Source organism: Rhinopithecus bieti, unplaced genomic scaffold (genome assembly GCF_001698545.2).
Source record: "Rhinopithecus bieti isolate Rb0 unplaced genomic scaffold, ASM169854v2 scaffold_39586, whole genome shotgun sequence".
In the NCBI taxonomy this organism is placed as follows: Eukaryota; Metazoa; Chordata; class Mammalia; order Primates; family Cercopithecidae; genus Rhinopithecus; species Rhinopithecus bieti.
In genome coordinates this window covers 2,850,376-2,871,023 of record NW_016816842.1, presented here as the reverse complement: position 1 = coordinate 2,871,023, position 20,648 = coordinate 2,850,376, and the positions used below count along the sequence as shown (strand labels likewise).

Sequence of the window (20,648 nt, the reverse complement as noted above, 5' to 3'; positions counted from 1 at the left end):
TGGTCTCGAACTCCTGACCAAGTGTCCACCCGCCTCAACCTCCCAAAGTGCTGGGATTATAGGCATGAGCCACTGCCCCCAGCTTGATCAGCCTTTTGAATTTTACCCATTGTGATAATGTGCTGTGGTATCTCATTGTTTTAATTTGTATTTTCCTAATGACTAAGGATGTTGGTCATCTTTCCACTTGTTTATTTGCCATCCCTAAATCTGCTCTGGGGGAGGGTCTCTTCAAACCTTTTCCCCATTTTTTTTTATTGGATTATTTGTTTTCTCACTGGATTTTTGTTTCTTGGTTTGGTTTTTGAGACAGGGTTGTGTCCGGGCTCGTCTTGAACTCCTGAGCTCAAGCAATCCCCCCACCTCAGCCTCCTGAGTACCTGGGATTACAGGTGCATGCCACCATGCCTGAGTCTCACTGGATTTTGATCATTTTTTATATATTCTGGATTTACAAGTATTTTCTCCTAGCCTGTGACTTATCTCTTCATTCTTTTAACAGGTGTCTTTCTTAATTTTGATGAAGTCCAATTAATCAATATTTTCTTTTATGGATTATCATGCCTTTGATGTCACATCGAGTCCTTGCCTAACCCAAGCTCATGAAGATTTTCTTGTATTTTTCTTTTAACAGTTTTACCATTTTTACTAAATTCTGCCAAAAGATTATCAAATACTATAAAATTCATATTCATCTTTTACTTGGGCACAAGTCTTCTTATCATTGCCAACTTGTCTATTTTTAAAAATTTCTGCCATAGATTTCAATGTCCACAATCTAAAAGATTTCGTCTGTAAATAATTCATTTAACAACAATGACTTTTCAATTTCTGAACTTACCGGCGTTCTGAGGTATTGCACACTCGCTCTTGTGCACACATTGTCTTTCTCTCCTGTTAATTTTTTTCATTCTGGTAATAAGTGACATTTGTTCTAAACTTCTGTTCTCTAAAATTTTACTTTGTATTTAATAATTGTCAAAGTTCAAATAGCTTTATAATGTTTGACATCAATAATAATCATGAATATCTTAATCCCAGATACATTTTTAGACTTAGACCTTAGAAGACATTTTTAAAATTAAAATTATAACTCATATACATATTTTCATTGCAGAGAAGTATGATAGGTGAACAATAAAAGACTTTCAGCCTTAAAAATATATTACATTAGGATAAAATTCTGTGGGAGAAGTAGAGGGATACTCCAAGGAGTAAAAGGAACAAAGCAAATTTTCCAATTGTTCAAGAATTCTTTCTGTATTTTTTTAACGCTGTACTTTTAGATTCTCTTGACTACATTTTAACAGAACAGTTTTATTTTAAAATGTCAGTATTTACAATATGCCAGAAATTACATCTTTTGCAGCTTTTATGATGAGAAATTCTAGATGTCAACATAAAATTGTGGGTGTAACTAATGTTTTGGAAATCTTTCAGAAAGTATGTGGTAAAAAGAAAATATAATAATAATAATAATAGTCAGTCTTCCACCCCAGAGTACTTCACAGAAAAGAACAAGTAGGAACGTGTGTGGTGCTGGCTGAGAGCTGGATTCACTCCTCTGAGTGGGGAGATAAGATGTCAGGGAACCGGATTTTGGATTTACCTCAGCACATAGACCGTTTATTTCTGGATGTGGCCCAGGAAGGCAAACAAGAATGTGTCAAACTCCTCTTTTCTCTGAAAGAGAATTTAAAAGTAAAGATCATAGGCCAAGCCAATGGTAACATCTTTTGGGCAAAGAATCTCCTTTGTAGGGTATTTGGGTAGAGGGAGAAGTTGGGCCAGAAGAGTGAGTTCTGAGCCACACCCATAGCTGTCCATGAAATAGAGAGCTCCTACAGTTAATAAGAATCATGGAGTCACTTCAGCCATCGTAAGAAGGTGATTCGACTGGATATAGGTTGGAGCCAAGAGGGGGCCAGCTACCCTTTCTCTCTCCCCCCCCCCCCCCCCCAATTTCAGCCAGTGCAGTCTTTCTCCCTCTCAGTCTCGGTGTTTCTACTCCATTCTTCCATCGCTACTAACCTATCTTATCCTCATTCTTCAGCCCGGATCCCACAAAGAGCCACACTGACTGGCTTAGCTGATTTCCCTCTGGGCTTTTGGGTAGGGTCCTTCAAGACTGCACACCGTGGCAGGCAGCCAATCCGTGGCCAGCCCTGTGCAAAGCCCAGCTCAACACTGCTTGTCAGATGGGAGGAGGATGGGTGGGAGGAGCTGTTTCAGAAACCTGGGAGTAATGGACGTGACAGAACCGTGACTGAGATGTCCATTTTCCTGTCATTTTCTGGGGTGGAGATGCAAGTCTGGTCTTCCTATGCCCACTTGTCTCAAGTCCCTCCCACACATCAAGTGACAATAACAGCTTTTCTATCACCACTGAGGGACCATATGGACATTAAAATGAAGATGAAGAGAACACAGGAACTCTCTAAATCTAAAAAGATGCCCTAAACAGCCAGAAGGGTCCCACTCCTTGCCCAGATCACAAGTGCTGGTAACAGAGAGTCGGGGGATTCAGGGAGGAATTCCAGGAACCCTGGGCCTTGTCTCTGCTCCTGAGATAAGGAAAGGGGTAGAAGAAGGGAGAGTCGTAGGATGCCAGACAGCTTCAATGTCCAGGGCTTTGGGATTCCCTCTGCCCAAAATGCCCAGGGACAGATCCTGAAAGCCCCAACATCACTGACTTCTTTGAGGTCAGATCCTGAAAACCTTTATGCACCAAACTTAGCCAATTGGTATTTTAAAGAAAAGGGACCCAGCAAGCCTAAGACATCAAAAGAGGCAAGATTTGGTGGCAAAAAAAAAAAAAAAAAAAAAAAAAACAGTTGTAAGCCGAGCGTGGTGGCTCATGCTTGTGATCCCAGCACTTTGGGAGGCTGAGGCAGGTGGATCACTTGAGGTCAGGAGTTCGAGACCAGCCTGGCCAACATGGTGAAACCCCATCTCTACTAAAACCAGAAGAAGTTAGCTGGGTGTCGTGGCAGGCTCTGGTAATCCCAGCTACTCAGGAGGCTGAGCCAGGAGAATTGCTTGAACCAGGGAGGCGGAGGTTGCAGTGAGCCAAGATCGCACCATTGCACTCCAGCCTGGACGACAGAGTGAGACTCCTTATCAAAAAAACAAAACAACAACAAAACAACAACAAAACAACCCAAATAACAAAACAAAACCAGATGTAGTGTGGCCCTCAAGGAGCATCTGACCAGGTTCCAGGGGGACGAGGGCCACGGGAGGAAGAAGGGACTCTCCTCCCATGAGAAGGGCCTGGAGATGCAGGGACTCTCAAGCCACTTTGGCCAACTTTCTCCTTCCCCCAGAATGACTCCTGCAGTAAAAGTGGCGAATCACTTCTACAAGAGAAAGACAGATAAAAAGAAAAGATATAATGTAATGTTACGTAAATTGGGCAAATCCATCAAAATTTTAAAACGTGTACTCTTTGAGTAATTCTATTTTTTCAGAATTAATTCTGCCATTATAGCTGTATATATATAAGGATAGTATTCACCTATAATCCCAGCACTCTGGGAGGCCGAGGCAGGTGGATCGCTTGAGTCCAGGAGTTTGAGACCAGCCTGGGCAACATAGTGAAACTTCGTCTTCACAAAAAATATAAAAAACTAGCTGGGCATGATGGCATGCACCTGTAGTCCCAGCTACTTAGGAGGCTGAGGTGGGAGGATCGGTCGAGCCTGGAAGGCAGAGGCAGAGGTTGCACTGAGCCATGATTGCACCACTGCACTCCAGACTGGGTGACAGAATGAAACTTTGTCTCATTAAAAAAAAAGGAAAGGCCGGGCGCGGTGGCTCAAGCCTGTAATCCCAGCACTTTGGGAGGCCGAGACGGGCGGATCACGAGGTCAGGAGATTGAGACCATCCTGGCTAACACGGTGAATCCCCGTCTCTACTAAAAAATACAAAAAACTAGCCGGGCGAGGTGGGCAAATGCTAAAATCAATATTGAGTTAAAGTTGGGATCAAAACCAAATAATACCATCTCAGAATGAAACTCCTGGGATGCAAGAATTAACCTGAAATTTCATCCCGAAGAATGTAATTATTCTTATAATTTTGCTAATGGTCAAATTCTAAGTTTGGCCTTATGGTGCAAGAACAGTAATCATCCAGCATGATCAGCTGCAAAACAGCTCTGTGATCACATCACTGCAGTTTTTTTGTTTGTTTTTTTTTTTTTAAACAGAGCTTTGCTCTTGTTGCCCAGGCTGGAGTGCAATGGTGACTCTCGACTCACTGCAACCTCCGCCTCCCAAGTTCAAGCGATTCTCTGGCCTCAGCCTACCAAGTAGCTGGGATCACAGGCACCCACCACCATGCCCAGATAATATTTTGTATTTTTAGTAGAGATGGAGTTTCACCATGTTGGCTGGGCTAGTCTTGAACTCCTGACCTCAGGTGATCCACCTGCCTCAGCCTCCCAAAGTGCTGGGATTACAAGCATTAGCCACTGCACCTGGCCTTTACGGCAGTTTTGTCATAAGAAATAGATGCTCACTTTCCACTGAGAATGGGAGAGAAGCCAGGTATTTTTCAGATATTACATTTTCCTGTACTGTTTTTCTTTTCTTCATTTTCTTTATATCCCTTGTTATGTCTGAATCAAATGTGATTTGTCATGGATATTGTACACGGTTTTGCAATTTTTTTTCTGCTTATGGAATGTTAGGTAGAAAAGCTACCTAACATTCCATAAGCATTAAAAAATAGAATGTTTTAAAAAACATTCTATTTTTTAAAATTCATTTTCATAAATGTGAATTCCCAAATAGAATTTATTCCTGAAAGACTCATAACCTAAATGGAATTAAATATCAAAAATCAAACATAAAAGGTGATTTTATTTACCATAATGCATGTGAGATACGCACCAAACTAGTTGACAAATACTAGAGTTATGACTTAATCAAATATCTATTATTCTGCCTGGTATTACTGAAAATTGTTCAACATTCATTGGCTCACAGCGATGACAATGTTCTTCCTAAAGTTATCTCACTAACATTCTCTCTCAATATTCTTCTTCTCAGTCTTTTTCTCAATTTATTCGCTATTTAAAAGTGATTGTTTTTGAACATAAAATTAGCAGCTTTCACCATCATTATGTGAAACATTAATTATTGTGGCCTTTTAATCTTGTGATAATAAATATATATAGTTCAAATGACTGAGAATTTTAACATATGAAGCCTAAAAGAGACATTCATTTCACTTCAAGACTCATTTGATGTTTATAGTATCATCTATTAATAAATCTAAATGGTATGCCTTGTGCATATTACTAATGTTGATATGCTGATTAGATATAATGATAGACAAGGTGCAGTGGCTCACACCTGTAATCCCAGCACTCTGGGCAGCCAAAGTGGGAGGATGGTGTGAAGCCAGGAGTTTGACACCAGCCTGGGCAACATAGTGGGACTCCATCTCTACAAAAACTTTAAAAAAAATTAGCCAGGCATGGTGGCATGTGCCTGTAGTGTCAGCTACTTGGGTGAGGTAGGAAGATTGCCTGAGCCCTGGAGGCTGAGGCTGCAATGAGCCACGATCACACCACTGCACTCCAGCCTGGGCAACAGAGCAAAACCCAGTCTCAAAAAAAAAAAAAAGATATAATGATAACCTGTGTAATGATGACTATAGATTAAGCACAAACTCTCAGGGGTATTATAAATAATATTGAGGTAGGCATTCAGCTACTGAGACTTCCAAAAGCTGAGGTTGAAGGCCAATTCAAAGATTTTTACTGAATATCAAGGCCAAACAAAGCCAACGTTTGGTGCATTTTATGTTCGGACATGATAAACATACATATATGTGTGTGTGTCCCTGATCTACCTCTAGGTGCCTCATGGAATGAGATCTTGGGGCCTAGGAATCAAGAATGGGAGATTCACTTTTTATTGGATATCCTTTTGTACCGTGAGCTCTGTGGAGCTACACCCCTAGGAATCTCAGAAGGGAGATTTATCAGGGGTGGTGGGAGAAGTGGACCCTCTGTTTTTGAGAGTGTTCAGTGCTGGGCAGAGCTGATTAGGAATGTCCAAGTATGGTGGGGATCCTGTGTCCTACCAGCCCTGGAAACTGGGGTGCAAACCTAGGGAAACATCTCCCTTTTAGGGTGCTTGGAGGGTGATTAGTGGAAGGACCTTATGGGTAGGGATAAATTTTCCCACAAACTTCAGAGTTCACATTCCAGACTCTAAAGCCTGAGCCTCCTCCAGTCAGCACTACAGACTTAGAGGCCCAAGGACTAAGTGAGTGCCCTGTTGGCAGCTGAGGATAAGGTGCAAGGCTTTGCCAGAGGAGTGTGTTTGGGGCTGGCCTGCAGGGTTCTCAGTGAGCCGTCAGGGTGACCTAGTAGTGCAGCTGGGGGCCATGGAGTGATCTGAGTGGCAGGCAAGGCTGGTCCAGAACAGCTGGGCCCTGGGAGGAGCCTGGGGCCCCAGTGAGCACACGCCTGGTGGACCGCCAGTTGAAAGACTCCTTCCTAGGGAGCTCCTGAAATGCTGGACCCAGGTGACTGACACATTGTTTGGTAGAAATGGTTGGGTGTCTCCCCTCTTCTGGAAGATCCCCTTTTGGAATGCTGCAAGTCTCAGAGGCAAGTCTTGTCCAGTTGACTCTCCAAGGAAGACATATTCCCAGGTTCCTGTGTGAGGATGATGGGTTCAGTGTGTCTGATTTCCCCAGATGGCCCAGCCTAAGGAATGCAGCTACTTCTATGACCAGAATTTTCTTCAGGGAATTGGTATGTTCCACTCCCACCAGCAGTATATGCTCATTTCACAGTTACTAACCCTAAGGGCTAACATTGATGAGTACTTGCTACCTGCAAGCCTTCACTTCTGGGAATTTATCCTAAGGACATAGGAATACGTATAATAGAAGGAGGTCCATAATAGTATTCGTTGGTAAAAGAAATGTTGAAACAAATGAGAGTGTTTTAAATAAATTATGATATATTTATGTAATATAACCATACATTTACATAATAGAGAATAAATGTATGTCACAGAATGGATAATTCTTTGTAATATAAATATAACTTATTTAACAGAAAGTTAGGATTTTCAACCGTTATGCAAACCTTTTCCAAAGTGAATCTTAGTGGCACAAACAAATATATAAAAATTGAACTTTCTCTTATTGAAGCGGTGGGGTGGGGTACATTGTTACCTGTGGAGTCCTGCAAACAAAGCCCTCTCTCCCCTCCCTGACCCCATCCTAGGGCAGCCACTGAAAGGGATCCTGAGACTCTAGGGAGATTTTTTTTTTTTTTTTTTTTGAGATGGAGTCTCACTCTGTCACCCAGGCTGGAGTGCAGTGGCACTGTGTCAGCTCACTGCAACCTCTGCCTCCCGGGTTCAAGCAATTCTCCTGGCTTAGCCTCATGAGTAGCTGGGATTACAGACACCCACCATCACGCCCGGCTATTTTTTTTTAATAGTTTTAGTAGAGATGGGGTTTCACCATGTTAGCCAGACTGGTCTCGAACTCCTGACCTCAGGTGATCCGCCTGCCTCAGCCTCCCAAGATAATTTTTAGCAATGTAGGAAAATAATGATATAATGTTTTGTCTTAAAATCAGAATAAAAACCATCCACATAGAATATGTTAATTTTATGAAACACTCTCAAATCTGCACAGAGCCAGAGAAAATGCCTGGAAAAGAACATATTAAAATGACGGTTGTCTCCTGGTTGGATTTTAGAGCATTTATATTTTCTTTTAATATGCTTTTCTTTTATTTTCCAAAATTTCTTTAATGAACATGTACCATGGTTATAATTAGGGGAAAACAAGAAGTTATTTATTTCCCTCCCAAAATTTACCCCAACATTCAGTTGGGACCAAAAAGCTCAAAGGCTTGTCCCTCTGGTGTTGTATCCTACATGATTAAAACTTGTAATATATATTAAAAAGTTATTATTAAGTCCATATACAGTGTTTCAGTTACTGTGATTATTATCAATATGATCATGGTTGAACCAAATGGCAAACAAGGATTACATTTCTCTTCCTTGTGCCCTTTTTGTTTTCCTTTCCTGGTGCTAATAATGATCTCATGTTTGGAGGGTTTGGAGGGAAGGGGATGTAACAGGGATGGGACAAAGAAGCGGATTCTGGGCTGGCTGTTAAAGCTCTATTTCTTGGCCTGGATGGTTGTTACAAGGGTGTTTGCCCTACATTCACTAAGCTATACTTGCTTTTTTATGATTTTCTGTACCTGTGTTTTATTTCACAAAAAAAAAAAAAAAAAAAAAAAGCTTAAATAAACTATGCAACAAGAATGAAAAAAGCCTCTTTTATTTGCTTAGTTTTCTTCAAATGCAAATTTAAGTCTTTCTACAACCCACCCCCAGTAGTTTTATAAAATACATCTTCATGCAACTTTCCATACAAACCTGCCACATAACCTATCAGTTCCATTTTCTCCTGGATCCTGCTGGGGGCATGCCATCCTCCAATCCAATCTGAATTGGTTCCCACTAGGACTGCTTCCTGGCTTCAGCCCCTCTTCACCCGCTTCCTGTGTTAGGTCCCTTTTCTTCTGGATGCACATTTTCTTTGTTTACTTCCTTGTTTTAGTGAAACCAAGGCACATGTGAGATATATTCTTTGAGACTCTGCATGTCTAAATGTCTTTATTCTCATATGACTGACTCATAGTTCAGCTGGGTATAAAATTCACAACTGAACATCATTTTACTCAAAAAATTTTAAGTACAATTTTCATCATATTTTAGCTTCAAATTTTGTTAGTAAGAGATTTTACACCATTCATATCACTTTTTTTTTTTTTTTGGGTCTGTTGTTGAAATGTTCTTTTCAAGCCTAGTGTTTTGAAGCCAGTATTTTGAAAAGTCATATGACTCAGGGGAGATCTTTTTCATCCATGATGCTAGGTACTGAGTGGGGCCTTTTATCTGGAGACCTCCTCCTTTGGTCCTAGTGAATTTTCCTGTACTCTTTCTTTGATATTTCTCCTCTGAGTTTTCTCATGAGCTCTTAGACCTCCTGGACTGATCCTCTTGTTTTCTCATCTTTTCCCTCTTCTTTTCTTTTTTCCTTTTCTTCTGTGTTTTGTTTTTGTTTTTTTTAGTAAGAGGCAAAAGATTTATTCATTCTAAAGAGAAACCAGAGCATCCCCTCTTATTTTCTATCTCTTTGTCTTTTGTTCAACTTTCTGGGAAATTTCTTGTCTCTGTAAACCCTTTAGCTAATTTTTTTTTTTTTTTTTTTTTTTTGCTGTCATATTTTTTAATTTCTGTGAACCTAAGTATGTCCTTTAAAAATTACATCCTTTGTTTATTTCATATGGTATCTTCACTTATTTCTGAAGAATGTGGTGTCTTTGAAGTGCTCTCTGTATTGTCTCTGTTTTCACTGAGTCCACTTTATCTGTTTGTTTTGGTGTCTCTTTCATGTTGGACCTTTTCCTCTGGTGTCTGTGGTCCTTATGTGCCCATTTGTACCACCCTCCTTGTGAGAGAGCACATTCTGAGATTCCTCACCTCTGGGGCCAGGGCTGGTTACCAAACAGCCTTTGCTTACTATGCCAGCTCATCTGCAAGCAGTGTGTATGCACTAAAAATTAACTGCAAGCTCTGTGTACAAGGTACTGTTTGTAAACGAGTGTACTTTGCTGTAGGACTATATAGCATGATGACCAGCTGGCTTATTTCAGAATTTGTAGGGTTAGTTCATTTCTTCAAAGGGTCATCTTCTAGTCTTTTGCCTGGGAAGGAGGAAGAAGAAGAGGATGGGGAGGAAAAGCCTGGCTGTCAGAGTCTTGGAGTTAGCTTAGGAAAGGCAATGGCTGAATCCCACTAACAACGAGTCCGTCCAGACAACCCCTTACCACACACCCACCTCTGGGCCTGGTGTCCCCAAGTCCAAGGTTTCTCTGGTTCAGTGTCTTAAGGGAACATACTTATTGCCCCCTGTGGAGACAGAGGAGTGGTGACAGACTGTAAGGGTGGAGAGTGAAGACAATTTGAAAGTCTAGCTGAAGCTTACACACAGATATACAACCAATCCCTCTCTCTTCAGTCCCCACCTTAACCCCACCTTTCTCCTTCCTGGTTTCTCCAGTATCTGGTTCTTTCTGAAATCACTTGGATGCTTAAGTTTGGCCCACATCCACTCTACCGGATGCCTGGTTCCTCCATCTGCTTTCTGTCTTCATGGATCATGATTTGGGGTTACACATACATCCTAGATTTACTGAAAATCGTGACAGAACTTTTGTTTTTCATTCTGTTTTGGTGGTGATTCTGAGAGAAAGAGGGATAAATGTCTTTATACCACCATTTAAAACCCCTAAGTCTCTGCCTTGGTTTTTAGTATAACTATGTTTATCTTTTTGGTTTTCTGTATCCTCTAAATTTTCTGCAGTGGACACATATGACTTTAATAAGAAAATTGACATATACTCAAAAAGTCGTTTATACACAAAAGGGTGTAAAAAAGCCTGGAGCACCCACTCCTGAATCTTCCTTACTCCTGCTGAGCCAGCTGGGACAAGAACCCCTTGCCCTTCACACCTCAGCTCCCTGACATGTCGGAGATCTCCACACCCTCCTTGTCAGGGAGCACATCCCGGGGTTCCTCATCTCTGGGCCAGGGCTGTTTACTTAATAGCCCTTACCAACTTTGTCAGCTCATCTGCGAGCAATGTGGATTCTTCATGCATTCTGAACAGTCATGCCTCCAAAGCCACGTTTTTGTAAAGAGAATTCAGTGTGTGTGTGCATGTTTGTGTGTGTGTGTTTTGACCTGGCACTCAAGGATTTGCATTCTGCTGATACCACTGCAGTCAACAGTGGGTAGGCATTGCCTGGGAAGTCTCCATGACCGCCTCCTACAGACCTGCCTAATCCCTCCACTTGAACACACCCTGAGGAACCCTTCTGAAGCAGGCACCCTGGGCCCTGGAACACTCTTTAAACTTCAATGACCCTCAGGTCCAAGGGGCTCTGAGACCCCAGGACCTAAAATGCCCTGCTGGCTGGGTGTGGTGACCCACGCCTATAATCCCAACACTTTGGGAGGCCAAGGAGGACAGACTGCTTGAGTCCAGGAGTTCGAGACCACCCCGGGCAACATGGTGAAACCTCATCTCTCAAAAAAAAAAAAAAAGTCAAGCATGGTGGCACATGCCTGTAGTCCCAGCTACTCAGGAGGCTGAGGTAGGAGGATCGCTTCAGCCTGGGAGGCAGAGGTTACAGTAAGCCGAGATCACACCACTGTGCTCCAACTGGGGGGACAAAGCACGAATCTGTCTCAAAAATAAATATATAAGAATAAATAAATAAATAAAATGCCCTGCAGGCCCCCATGAGCTCAGGACACATGGGGCTAGGAGGAACCAATCAGGAATCTCAAAACTGCAAGTACTCACGTGCTTCCTGAGCTCTCGGATGGGGCTCCACCATGCTGATGACACTGCCATTCCAGTTGTCCCGGGTAAACAGGAAAGATTTCAGGAATGTTCTTTCCTCCTCCTTCCAAGAACCTTTAAGCTTCAAGCACTCTTCTCTCACTCCCCAAGAGCCTCTGCCTCCTCTACCACTAGGATGGCAGATTTTACAGCCTGACCTACAATTAGATTCTGCTGGGAATCCTAGGAGAATTGATCCAGCCAATTAAGTCAGGAAATTGCTCTCTAAATTTAACATGTCCATCAGTCTCATCCAAAATGGCAGCATTGATTTGGTGGGCTGAGGCTTTGAGGTTATCTTTATTTAATACAGCAAAAACTATATTAGGCTTCTCCCACCTCACAGATTTGCCTGTTTCTCAATTTTGATTTTATTAAACTCAGCAGCATAAATATCTCACAAAATAATTCTCATCAACACTCTCCCTCTGGACTCACACCCTGGAGGTATTGCCTGGAAGAGATGTTAAAGGAGCAGGCAGAACTCTCTCCTGTTTTGTTGCCTTTGGTGTACCTTATGACCCCACTTGTGAATTTGCTTATCCCCAACATCTTTTCCAAAAAGGGTGTAGGGCAATGTATGTGTACACTGTATGTATATTTCTACTCCACAAATGGAAAGATATCATCTATTAAACATAAGGCTACTTGGGGCATTTCCTCCACCTTGAGAGACCATCTGCCACCCTGGTGCATTGCTCAGATTGCCTAGCCCATGCAAGAGGAGCCCACGCACAGATGCACAGAGACATTTGGAGACTGGATATCATCTTTAATTAATAATGCCACAGCCCAATGTCTTTTTTGTTGCTGTAGCAAATTGTGATTGTGTGTGTGTGTGTGTGTGTGTTCCTGAACAGATGAAGGGCCAGAAGAGACTCCCAAGCAGGTCTCAGCCAACAACTTTGTCGAGCAGCAACTGGAAAACAGTCTCCATAAAGGCACAGAGACCAGACTTCTGCCTCCTATGGCATTGAGCCTCTCTCCTGGGCCACCTTTCGTGCATTGAGGGCAAGGCTGAGGCCTGTACCAGCCCAGATTAAAGGACTTCTAAGCATAGGCCAGCCTCCAGCTCCCAGTACTCACTGCCTCTGACCAGGGATGCCCTGGGTAGAGTATAGACTTCCAGGCAGAGGTGGACAACCTGCTCTGACCTTGGTCCCGTGTCACACTGGGGCAGCACCACAATGGCCCAGCCCTGGCAGAAAATCCAGAGCTACTGGAGCCACTTGATTGATTACTTTCAGAGATCATCAGGATGTAGCACAGGCCGTTTTTGGGGTCAGCTGGAGAAGGCCAGACTCAGCTTGTGGGGGCCACAGGAAGTTGTTTCCAACCCAAACCTAAGAGCCTGCCCTCTTGCCATCTCCATTCTTCAATTCCTCAAATGCCCAGTACGTCCACAGCCCAGGCATCGCAGTGTAGAGTCAGCGTGACAGTGGGTTGCAAGATAACCATGAGAGACCTGGGCTAAACTGGACCTGCAGCCATATGCCAGCCTGAAGCCAGCCCTCTCCCCCATGGTCAATGCCAGCTAGAGCTCTCTGAAGCCAGATGGGACCACCCACAGGCAAGGCAGCAAGTTCTTGGCCTAGTGCAGAGAGAGAAAACCAAACTGGCTCCACTGTCCCATCTCCACCTGCTCTGTGCCTTAGGAAGGCAAGGAGCCCAAGTCCCCAGGACGGCGGTATCAGCTGTTGGGGAAGCACCGTTGTCCAGGTGAGGCCTCGGGCCGGAAGCTATGTTTGTTCAGGGGGCTTGGGTAGTAGGTAGTCGTGTACACATTGGTCTGCTGCAATGGGTAGAAGTTGGCTCTGTCATCAGGGATCAAGTTATTCTTGTTCAGGGTCTGTGGGAAGAAGAAGGAACCAGAGAAAGGGGTGAGGGAACATACAGGGGAAGGGAACAAGTCAGGGCAAGGAGTCCAGAAGCCAGTCGAGAAAGCACACTCAGACTGCGGATCCAGTGCTCTGTTCACACCACCACTGCCCAGTTCCACCCAGCTGAGGGCCAGAACCCCTGCACTCTTCACCCTGCCCTCTTCTTCCACAGGAAGGCTCCCACCTTGAACTCCATGGGTGTGTACTTTTCATTCTTCGGCGTGCCTCCACCCTTGTAGTGCAAGTGGTTGGGGGTGGCAGGATGGACCAGTGTGGACTCCTGGGACTGACGCTGGCAGTGCTGGCAAGACAGGTACACTGCCAGGGTCAGGAGCCCAGAGCCCAAGAAGCAGGAGACGCCCGTGGCTACCAGGTGGATGAGATTGAACCCTGGGGGAAGAGAGGCAGGTAGTAAGATAAGGGCCACTGTGAAGAGGATAGACTCCTGCCTTCCTCCCTGGGAGCGAGGCTCTGAGGCATCCTGGAAAGGGCTCTGAGGCTACAGCCAAAGGAAACGGGGAGGTTGGGGAGGCTGTCACTGGAGACCTCTTTCACAAGGCACCCTGTGGCTCAAGTCAGAGGTGGCAACCAGAGGGTCTAGAGTCAGATGACAGGATACAGACCGATCATGGCCTCCTAGCTGGGGGGGCATGGAGGGAACTGCCCAGACCACCCTACACACCATCTCAAAGCAGTGGGGACCCCAACAAAGCTTGGCTGTCTGGAGCAGGATGTGGAAAGAGTCCAGACTTTGGAGTGGGGTGCTGGAGGGCTGGGAGGACCACAGCATGAGGTAGGGCCGGTTTCTTTTACCTGCACAGTCGGTGGCATCCTCCATGCTGGAAGCTGGCAGGATGACTGCAGGAAGACCAGTGGACAGGGTGTCAGGGGCAGAGACGAGAGGAGTGGGGGACCCTGCAGGGTAGGCATAACCCTGGGAGGATCCCTAGGTCAACGCCCAGCTGTACCACTGGGCGTGGAGCCTTCATTCCCCTCCCTCTCTCCCCAGACCCCACCTCTGAGAAGGGCTAGCCCATCCACTGGATGAGGAGGGCCCAAACGCCAAATGTATGCATGGAGGCAAATATGGGAGTTCTCTTTCCACATCTCCTTCCCACCTATATGTTTCATCCTGTGCCCCCCACTCCCCACCAGGACACAAGCTTCAGAAGGAGAAGGAAGTTGGGAGTGCAGGCTGGGAAGGGTTGCTGTGCTGGCGCTGGCAGGGGGACCCACCAGGAATCTCGCTGTAGGGGCAGGGGCGGCTCTGGCTGCTGTTTCCAGCACAGGCGCTGGGCCCTGGGAGGAGCTCCTCACAGTGCCGGCTTCGGCTCTGGGCTCCGTCCTCAGTGCACGTACTCCACTCAGACCAGGGCGACCAGCCTTCTGGGGGTTGTGGGTAGGATAAGGTTAACTGCCCAGGGACTCCCTGGTGGGGATCAGAGGGCTCCATGGCATTTCCCAGCCCTGGCGGGATGTGCCTCGTACCTGGGCAGGCCTGTGTGGCACATAGTGCCTCCTCCGTGTGCAGCCCGAGACAGATGTCCTCACCTGGGGAGGGTGCAGGGCTGGTGCAGGAACGTGTGCGTTGATAGTGACCACCACCACAGGAAGCTGAGCATGGAGACCATGAGGTCCAGCAGGACCACGCACCCCGAACTGCAAGTGGACAGGGTGTGTGAGGCGCTGTAGGGGCAGGCAGGGCCCAAGACTGTCTTCCACCCCATACCAGGCCAGGCCGCTCTGCCCTGAGCCACAGTGACCTCAACATCCACCTGATCCACCCGCCACCCAACAATCCACTGTTAGGGAGTGCCCCCACCCCATGAGGCAGGTGAGGGAAACGCCGGAAGCAGCAGAGACACCCGGAGGGAGACAGACCGACTCCACCTCCAATCAAACTTCTTACCTGTCTAACTCATTAAGAAAAGTGAAAAAAAAAAAAAAAAAAAAGGAACAGGGAGGATAAGTTGAGGCCCTACTCCACCGGAGTAGCCATTGCATCTATGGCCGGGGCAGAAATTTGCTCTGGGGGTCCCTAGCACAGAGTTGTCAGGGAGAAGGAGTCACCTAGGCATGGGGGCTCCTGGGTAGGCCTGGAGCGGGGGAGGGGGACCTCCAGGATAACAGGGTTTCCCTGGGCCAAGGATTCCTTCCGTGCAGCGTTACCTGGGCAAGCCTGGGGGTTGCAGTCCTGGTACTCGGCAGCATCGCCCACGCAGGGCAGGCCCCCATTGCGGGGCTCCGGGTTAGTGCATGTTCTCTTACGGACGCGGAAGCCTAGCTCGCAGTCCCGGGAGCAGGACGACCACGGGCCCCAGGCGGCCCAGCCCCCGCTCATCGTGTGCGGGGAGATGCTCCCGCTGCGCAGGAGGTCCTCCACCAGGGCTGCGGAGGGGCTAAGCCTCAGCGACTGGGCGCCCGGCCACCCCGACCCCGGCCTGGGCCTCCCGCCCCCCACCTCACCGCGCCGGGGCTGGGAGGGAGGAAGGAGTGGGGCGCTGGGGGGATACCGTCGGTGTCGCAGGCTCCGGAGCCGTTCGCGGGGCAGGTCCTCGTCTCGGTCCTTCTCCTGCCGAACTGCAGGCCATGCGGGTCGGCCAGGGGCGCGCGGCAAGTGAAGCGGAACCGCTGTTCCTGCCGCGCCCCGCCCTGCGTTACGTTCACGGGCAGCCACGGCGTCCACGGCGTATTGCGCCGCACTTCGGGGCAGCCCTCGGGGTTGCACGTCTTGAACTCCTGCGGGTGGCGAAGAGGTGATTTTAGAGCCCCGCGGCCTCCGGGCCCGCCCTCCCCTCGGCCCCAGTCTCCCTCGCCGCGCCCCTGGCCCACGGCCCCGACCCTCACCACGCCGCAGCCCAGGCAGGAGTTGCCGTTCTCGCAGGCCCGACGCCGCGACTGCACGCCGCCTCCACAGTTGCTGCTGCACTTGCTCCAGGAGCCCCAGGAAGCCCAGAAGATGGGCACCGGGCAAGGCGTGTTCTCGTTACAGAACCTGGGGTCGGGGAGAGGCGTCAATCCAAGGAGGGGACCCCTTCCCTGACAAGAGATCCCTGGGAATGCAAGACCGGAAAGGACGAGAGTCCCCGGAATCACGAGGTGAATCCAGGCCACTTTCTGGGGGGCCGGGAAAGTCTGGGACCTCAGAGCAAGCGTGTTCTCCCTCACCGCTCCTCCCGGCTCTTGCCCACGCAGATGCGGCCCCCGTGGCGTGGAGCAGGGTTGCTGCAACTTCGCTGGCGGACCTGGAAGCCGATGCCACAGGACGTGCTGCACAGCGCCCACGATGACCACGGGGTCCACGCCCCATTCCTGGCAGGGTGGGAGGGGACAGAGACAGATGCCCCTCTGAGCCCTAGCTTCTTAGATCTAGTCTATCTCTGGGCCAATGTATTTTCTATTGCTGTCAGAAAGAGCTGGACAGTGACATAGAAATATCTTCTCCTAAACAGGTCATCTCAGGCAGACTCGCTTATCCATCCATTCATTTATTCCTCCTTCAGACATGTATTGAGAGCCTTCTTCTATATATTAGGCTGTGCTCAGGACTAAGGACGTAGAGATAGGACATGGCCCCTACTCACAGAGGACAAAAGGGCAGACTTTAGAGAAGAAGGTCTTAGTCCCCTTTCCAATCTGCAGACTCCCTTTCAGCCTTCCTGGCTGGTCACAATCCTTGCACTGAAACCCACACTCTGTCCCCTGTACTACACTGCATATGCTTTGCTCCAGCCTCAGACACTGCGCACTCATGCCTACTCTGACTCCAGTTTTCAAATCTGGGCTCTACCACTTGCTGGCTGTGAAAACCTGGGCAAGTTACCAGAACTTTCTGTGCCTCATAGTACTCTTAATTTTAAAGTAAGGATAATGATTGTATTCCTACCCCCATGAGGTTGCTGTGAGGGCTGGCTACATTAATGATGTGTATGAAATAGTTGTTTTAAGAGTGTCCAAGGCTGGGTGTGGTGGCTCATACCTATAATCCCAGAGCTTTGGGAGGCTGAGGTGGGAGGAACACTTGAAGCCAGGAGTTCGAGACCAACCTAGACAATATAGCGAGACTCCTGTTTCTACAAAAATTTTTTAAAAATTAGCTGGGTGTGGTGTGGGCACCTGTAGTCTCAGCTAAGCAGGAGGTTGAGGCAGGAAATTAGTGAGCCATGATCACAGCACTTCACTCCAGCCAGGTCAACAGAGTGAGATGCTGTCTCAAAAAAAAAAAAAAAAAAAAAAGTGCCTAAAATTATGCCTCAGTTATTTTATGGAGTCGCCAGGTACCAGGCACTGTGAAAGCTCTGTATATACCTCATCTCATTTAACTCTCTCAACAACTCTTGGGTGGGTACTATTACCCTCACTGAGAGAAACTCAGAGTGGTTAGGTGGCTAGGCCACGGCCACACCTCCAGACAGTGGCAATCCGGGATTGGCACCAGGTTTGCTTGACTTGCCACCATCCCATGCTGTCCCTCATGTTTGGGATGAGACTTACTGAGGCTCACCTTTTTCTGGGAGTGACCTCCATGTCTGCCCAGCATTCCTCTTTGCATCAAGAGCCACCAAGAGATAGAAACTTATCTCTCATTAGCGTGGAAACTCCCTCAGGGCTCAGGTTTCCTGCCTCAGATATTAGCCACCTCTCCAGTCCCCAACACAGCCCTGAAGTGGTTTCTGTCCCTTAGTGCAAACACCTGAGTGAGGGGGCCCCATTTCCCTAGTTCTCCCCACCCTGGTCCAAGGCAGATACCATGCAAGTCCTGTCCTCACATACCTAGAGCAGTTGGCGATGTGGATGGCTGGCCCCAGGCAGTCAAGGCCCCCACAGCGGGGTCGAGGGGAGTCGCAGGATCGAACTCGACACAAGCAAGAGCCTGAGTTGTCCCCATCTAAGTGCTCACATGGTTGCCATGGTGACCAAGGGCCAAAGCCCCCATCCCGTGTCACATTCCGCACCTGCAGACACGCATGGGGGACAGTAACCCTATTACCCAAGGCAAGGGCAGGGAAGTCACAAGATCTCAGGGGATTGGGGGAATATTGGTGGGGAGTCATAGCCTGAATTGAAGGAGGGGTCTGAGATGGGAAGACACAAAGGGATTCTCACAGGACAGGCGGTGATGTTCTGGGTCCAGAGGCTCATGTTGGAGCTGTCCTCGAGCGTGCTGCAACGTTGCTGCTTCCCGTCCCAGCCACAGTACGGGTCCCGGGCCCCCAGGCATGCCCTGCCAGACAGACGTCCTGGAACTCAAGCCCACTGGCTTCCCAGCCTCACCTGTATCTCAGGAACACACCTGAACACTCCCCTCTGGGCACCACTTTCCATCCATTTGTCTTCCATGATAATAATGAAGTTCACACTGCTTTACTGTGTGTAAGGCATCATTTTAAGCACTTTATAAGCATGAATTAATTTAAATTCAGCACCCCAATGAAGTAGGTACTGTTAATATCCCCATGTTATCTGGGGGAAACCCAGTGACCTGACCCAGGACTAAAACCCTCATCCTCCAGAGACTGCACATTTAAAAGAGACAGCACTGCTTTCCCCAAATATGGGTGCCCCATACTCCTCACCCACAGCCACAGGGGCAGATGTGGTTAACAGGAACCCAAAGAGGAAGTGCCTCCCTGACACATGCTATGATCATAGAGTCATAAAACATTATAGATGGAAAAAGCCTTACAGATGGTTTAATCCAGCCATTCTCAACCCTGGCTGCACATTAGAATCACCTGAGGAGTTTTCAAAACATACCAATACCCGAGCCCACCCCAATCAACACTCTCTGGGGGCGAAGTCGTGTTTAAAAGCTCCCTGGGTGATTCTAATGGGAGTCAGGCTGAGAACCACTGGGATCCCCTACACAGCCTTTTCATTGTACAAAGGCAAAGGGATAAGTATTTTCCTGAGATCACACAGATCAGAGGTGGTGGAGCTGGGTCCAGACCTAAGCTTTTGACCACGCTTTTCCCCTCATACTTCTGCTTCCCATGGGAGGTTGTGTCTGATTTCACACACTGAATATGAGCCCATCCCTCAAAACACAGCACAGGATCAGCAGACACCTGGATACTGTCCATGGTCACCTGGAGCACCCACATGCTTGTGCTGCTTAGTGGGAGGAATCAGAGTCCAGTGCTTTAGCATCGTGAGAATGAGCTCAAGCTGTAGGAGGTCACATCCTAGTTCTCAGTTCCTCAACCCCGAGGGCTGGTCTCTCTACAGTGGCCCCAGAATGATACTGGTTCACACACTGTTGCATGCTCCAAATGCCTCCACTTCTCATAGTCCAGAGCTCCTTTCTTCCTTTTCTCCTTTTGATGTCTTCGTGTCATTTTTTAACAGAAAAATCTAACCTCCACTAGTAGGACTCCAAAGGGGAGAAAAAGTCTATGGCAATTATGGAATCAGGCTTTGCTATCCATTGCTAAGTACAGAGAGTATCCAATCCTGGTGCCAAAAGGAGGGTCCCTCCAACACTCAGCCCACTGCCAATCCTAGAGGATACCTCAATCCCTCTGGCTCCTGTCCCCAGCTTCCACCCCATTCTGAGCCAGTCTGCTGAAGAGGGTCTGGAGAGAGCACTAAGCAGGGACTCAGAAATTGGAGACTGGAAAACAGAAGAGGCTTTGGAGAAGGAGGTACTGGACTACAAAGAAGATGGAGCCTGGTGGGGAGTTTCACACCATTCTGTGAGTTTGCAGAGGGATCATCCCATTGGACAAAGGGAACAAAGATGCCTAGGGTTAAAGAGATATACCAAAAACAAACAAACAAGAAAAGAGCTAAGAGTTGCGCTTTTGGCTCCTCAGGGGTAGAATTTTTCTTATCTCTTGAAGCTTCAGGGAGAGTCACCTGTCAGGTGAATTCTTAACTTTCAGTGAGTTCAGTAGATCCTGTCAGGCCCCAGAGAAAAACGAGGTTAATTATACAAAGAAGGGGGGGCTTCTCCTTGTCACCAAAGGAGGGCAAAGAAGACAGTACTATCCGCTGCTCGGGGCCAACCCATGGCCTCATATAAGCGAGGCAATCATGGGAGTCCGGTGAGTACTCTCTGGCCCACCCAGGAATCCAGAATACCCAACTGTTGCTCAGGAATCTGTTTCCAGTTTATTCACTCAAGGACAATTTTGGTAAATTATACAAGATAAATGTGGTCATATTTTCATCTGAGATCAATAGTTTGATTTGAGGGTGTTTTATCAGCAGAGTCCATCAAACTGGACATCATTGGACTGCATGCAACACATGTACACAAGTAGTCCCAGCAACCTTGGTTTTGAGACTCTGCTTG

The 20,648-nt window shown here is 47.3% G+C and overlaps 1 protein-coding gene across 6 annotated transcripts in view; it reads right to left on the bottom strand.

Moving 5' to 3' along the window:
* Positions 1 to 12,226: 12,226 nt before the first annotated feature.
* The window catches only part of SEMA5B (semaphorin 5B), a 119,746-nt gene continuing 111,324 nt past the window's right edge, over positions 12,227 to 20,648 (bottom strand). For 3 of the 6 annotated variants that reach the window (XM_017855369.1, XM_017855370.1, XM_017855372.1), the window contains 10 exons: positions 18,458 to 18,575; positions 18,125 to 18,306; positions 16,520 to 16,663; positions 15,865 to 16,346; positions 15,521 to 15,739; positions 14,840 to 15,010; positions 14,588 to 14,737; positions 14,165 to 14,209; positions 13,536 to 13,741; positions 12,229 to 13,320 (listed from right to left, as the gene is read on the bottom strand). In XM_017855369.1, coding sequence (XP_017710858.1) covers positions 13,162 to 13,320; positions 13,536 to 13,741; positions 14,165 to 14,209; positions 14,588 to 14,737; positions 14,840 to 15,010; positions 15,521 to 15,739; positions 15,865 to 16,346; positions 16,520 to 16,663; positions 18,125 to 18,306; positions 18,458 to 18,575 — 1,876 coding nt within the window. In that variant the 3' untranslated portion in view covers positions 12,229 to 13,161. Of the gene's footprint in view, positions 13,321 to 13,535; positions 13,742 to 14,164; positions 14,210 to 14,587; positions 14,738 to 14,839; positions 15,011 to 15,520; positions 15,740 to 15,864; positions 16,347 to 16,519; positions 16,664 to 18,124; positions 18,307 to 18,457; positions 18,576 to 20,648 lie in introns of all 6 variants that reach the window. The other 3 variants (XM_017855374.1, XM_017855375.1, XM_017855373.1) reach the window with 2 other exon arrangements.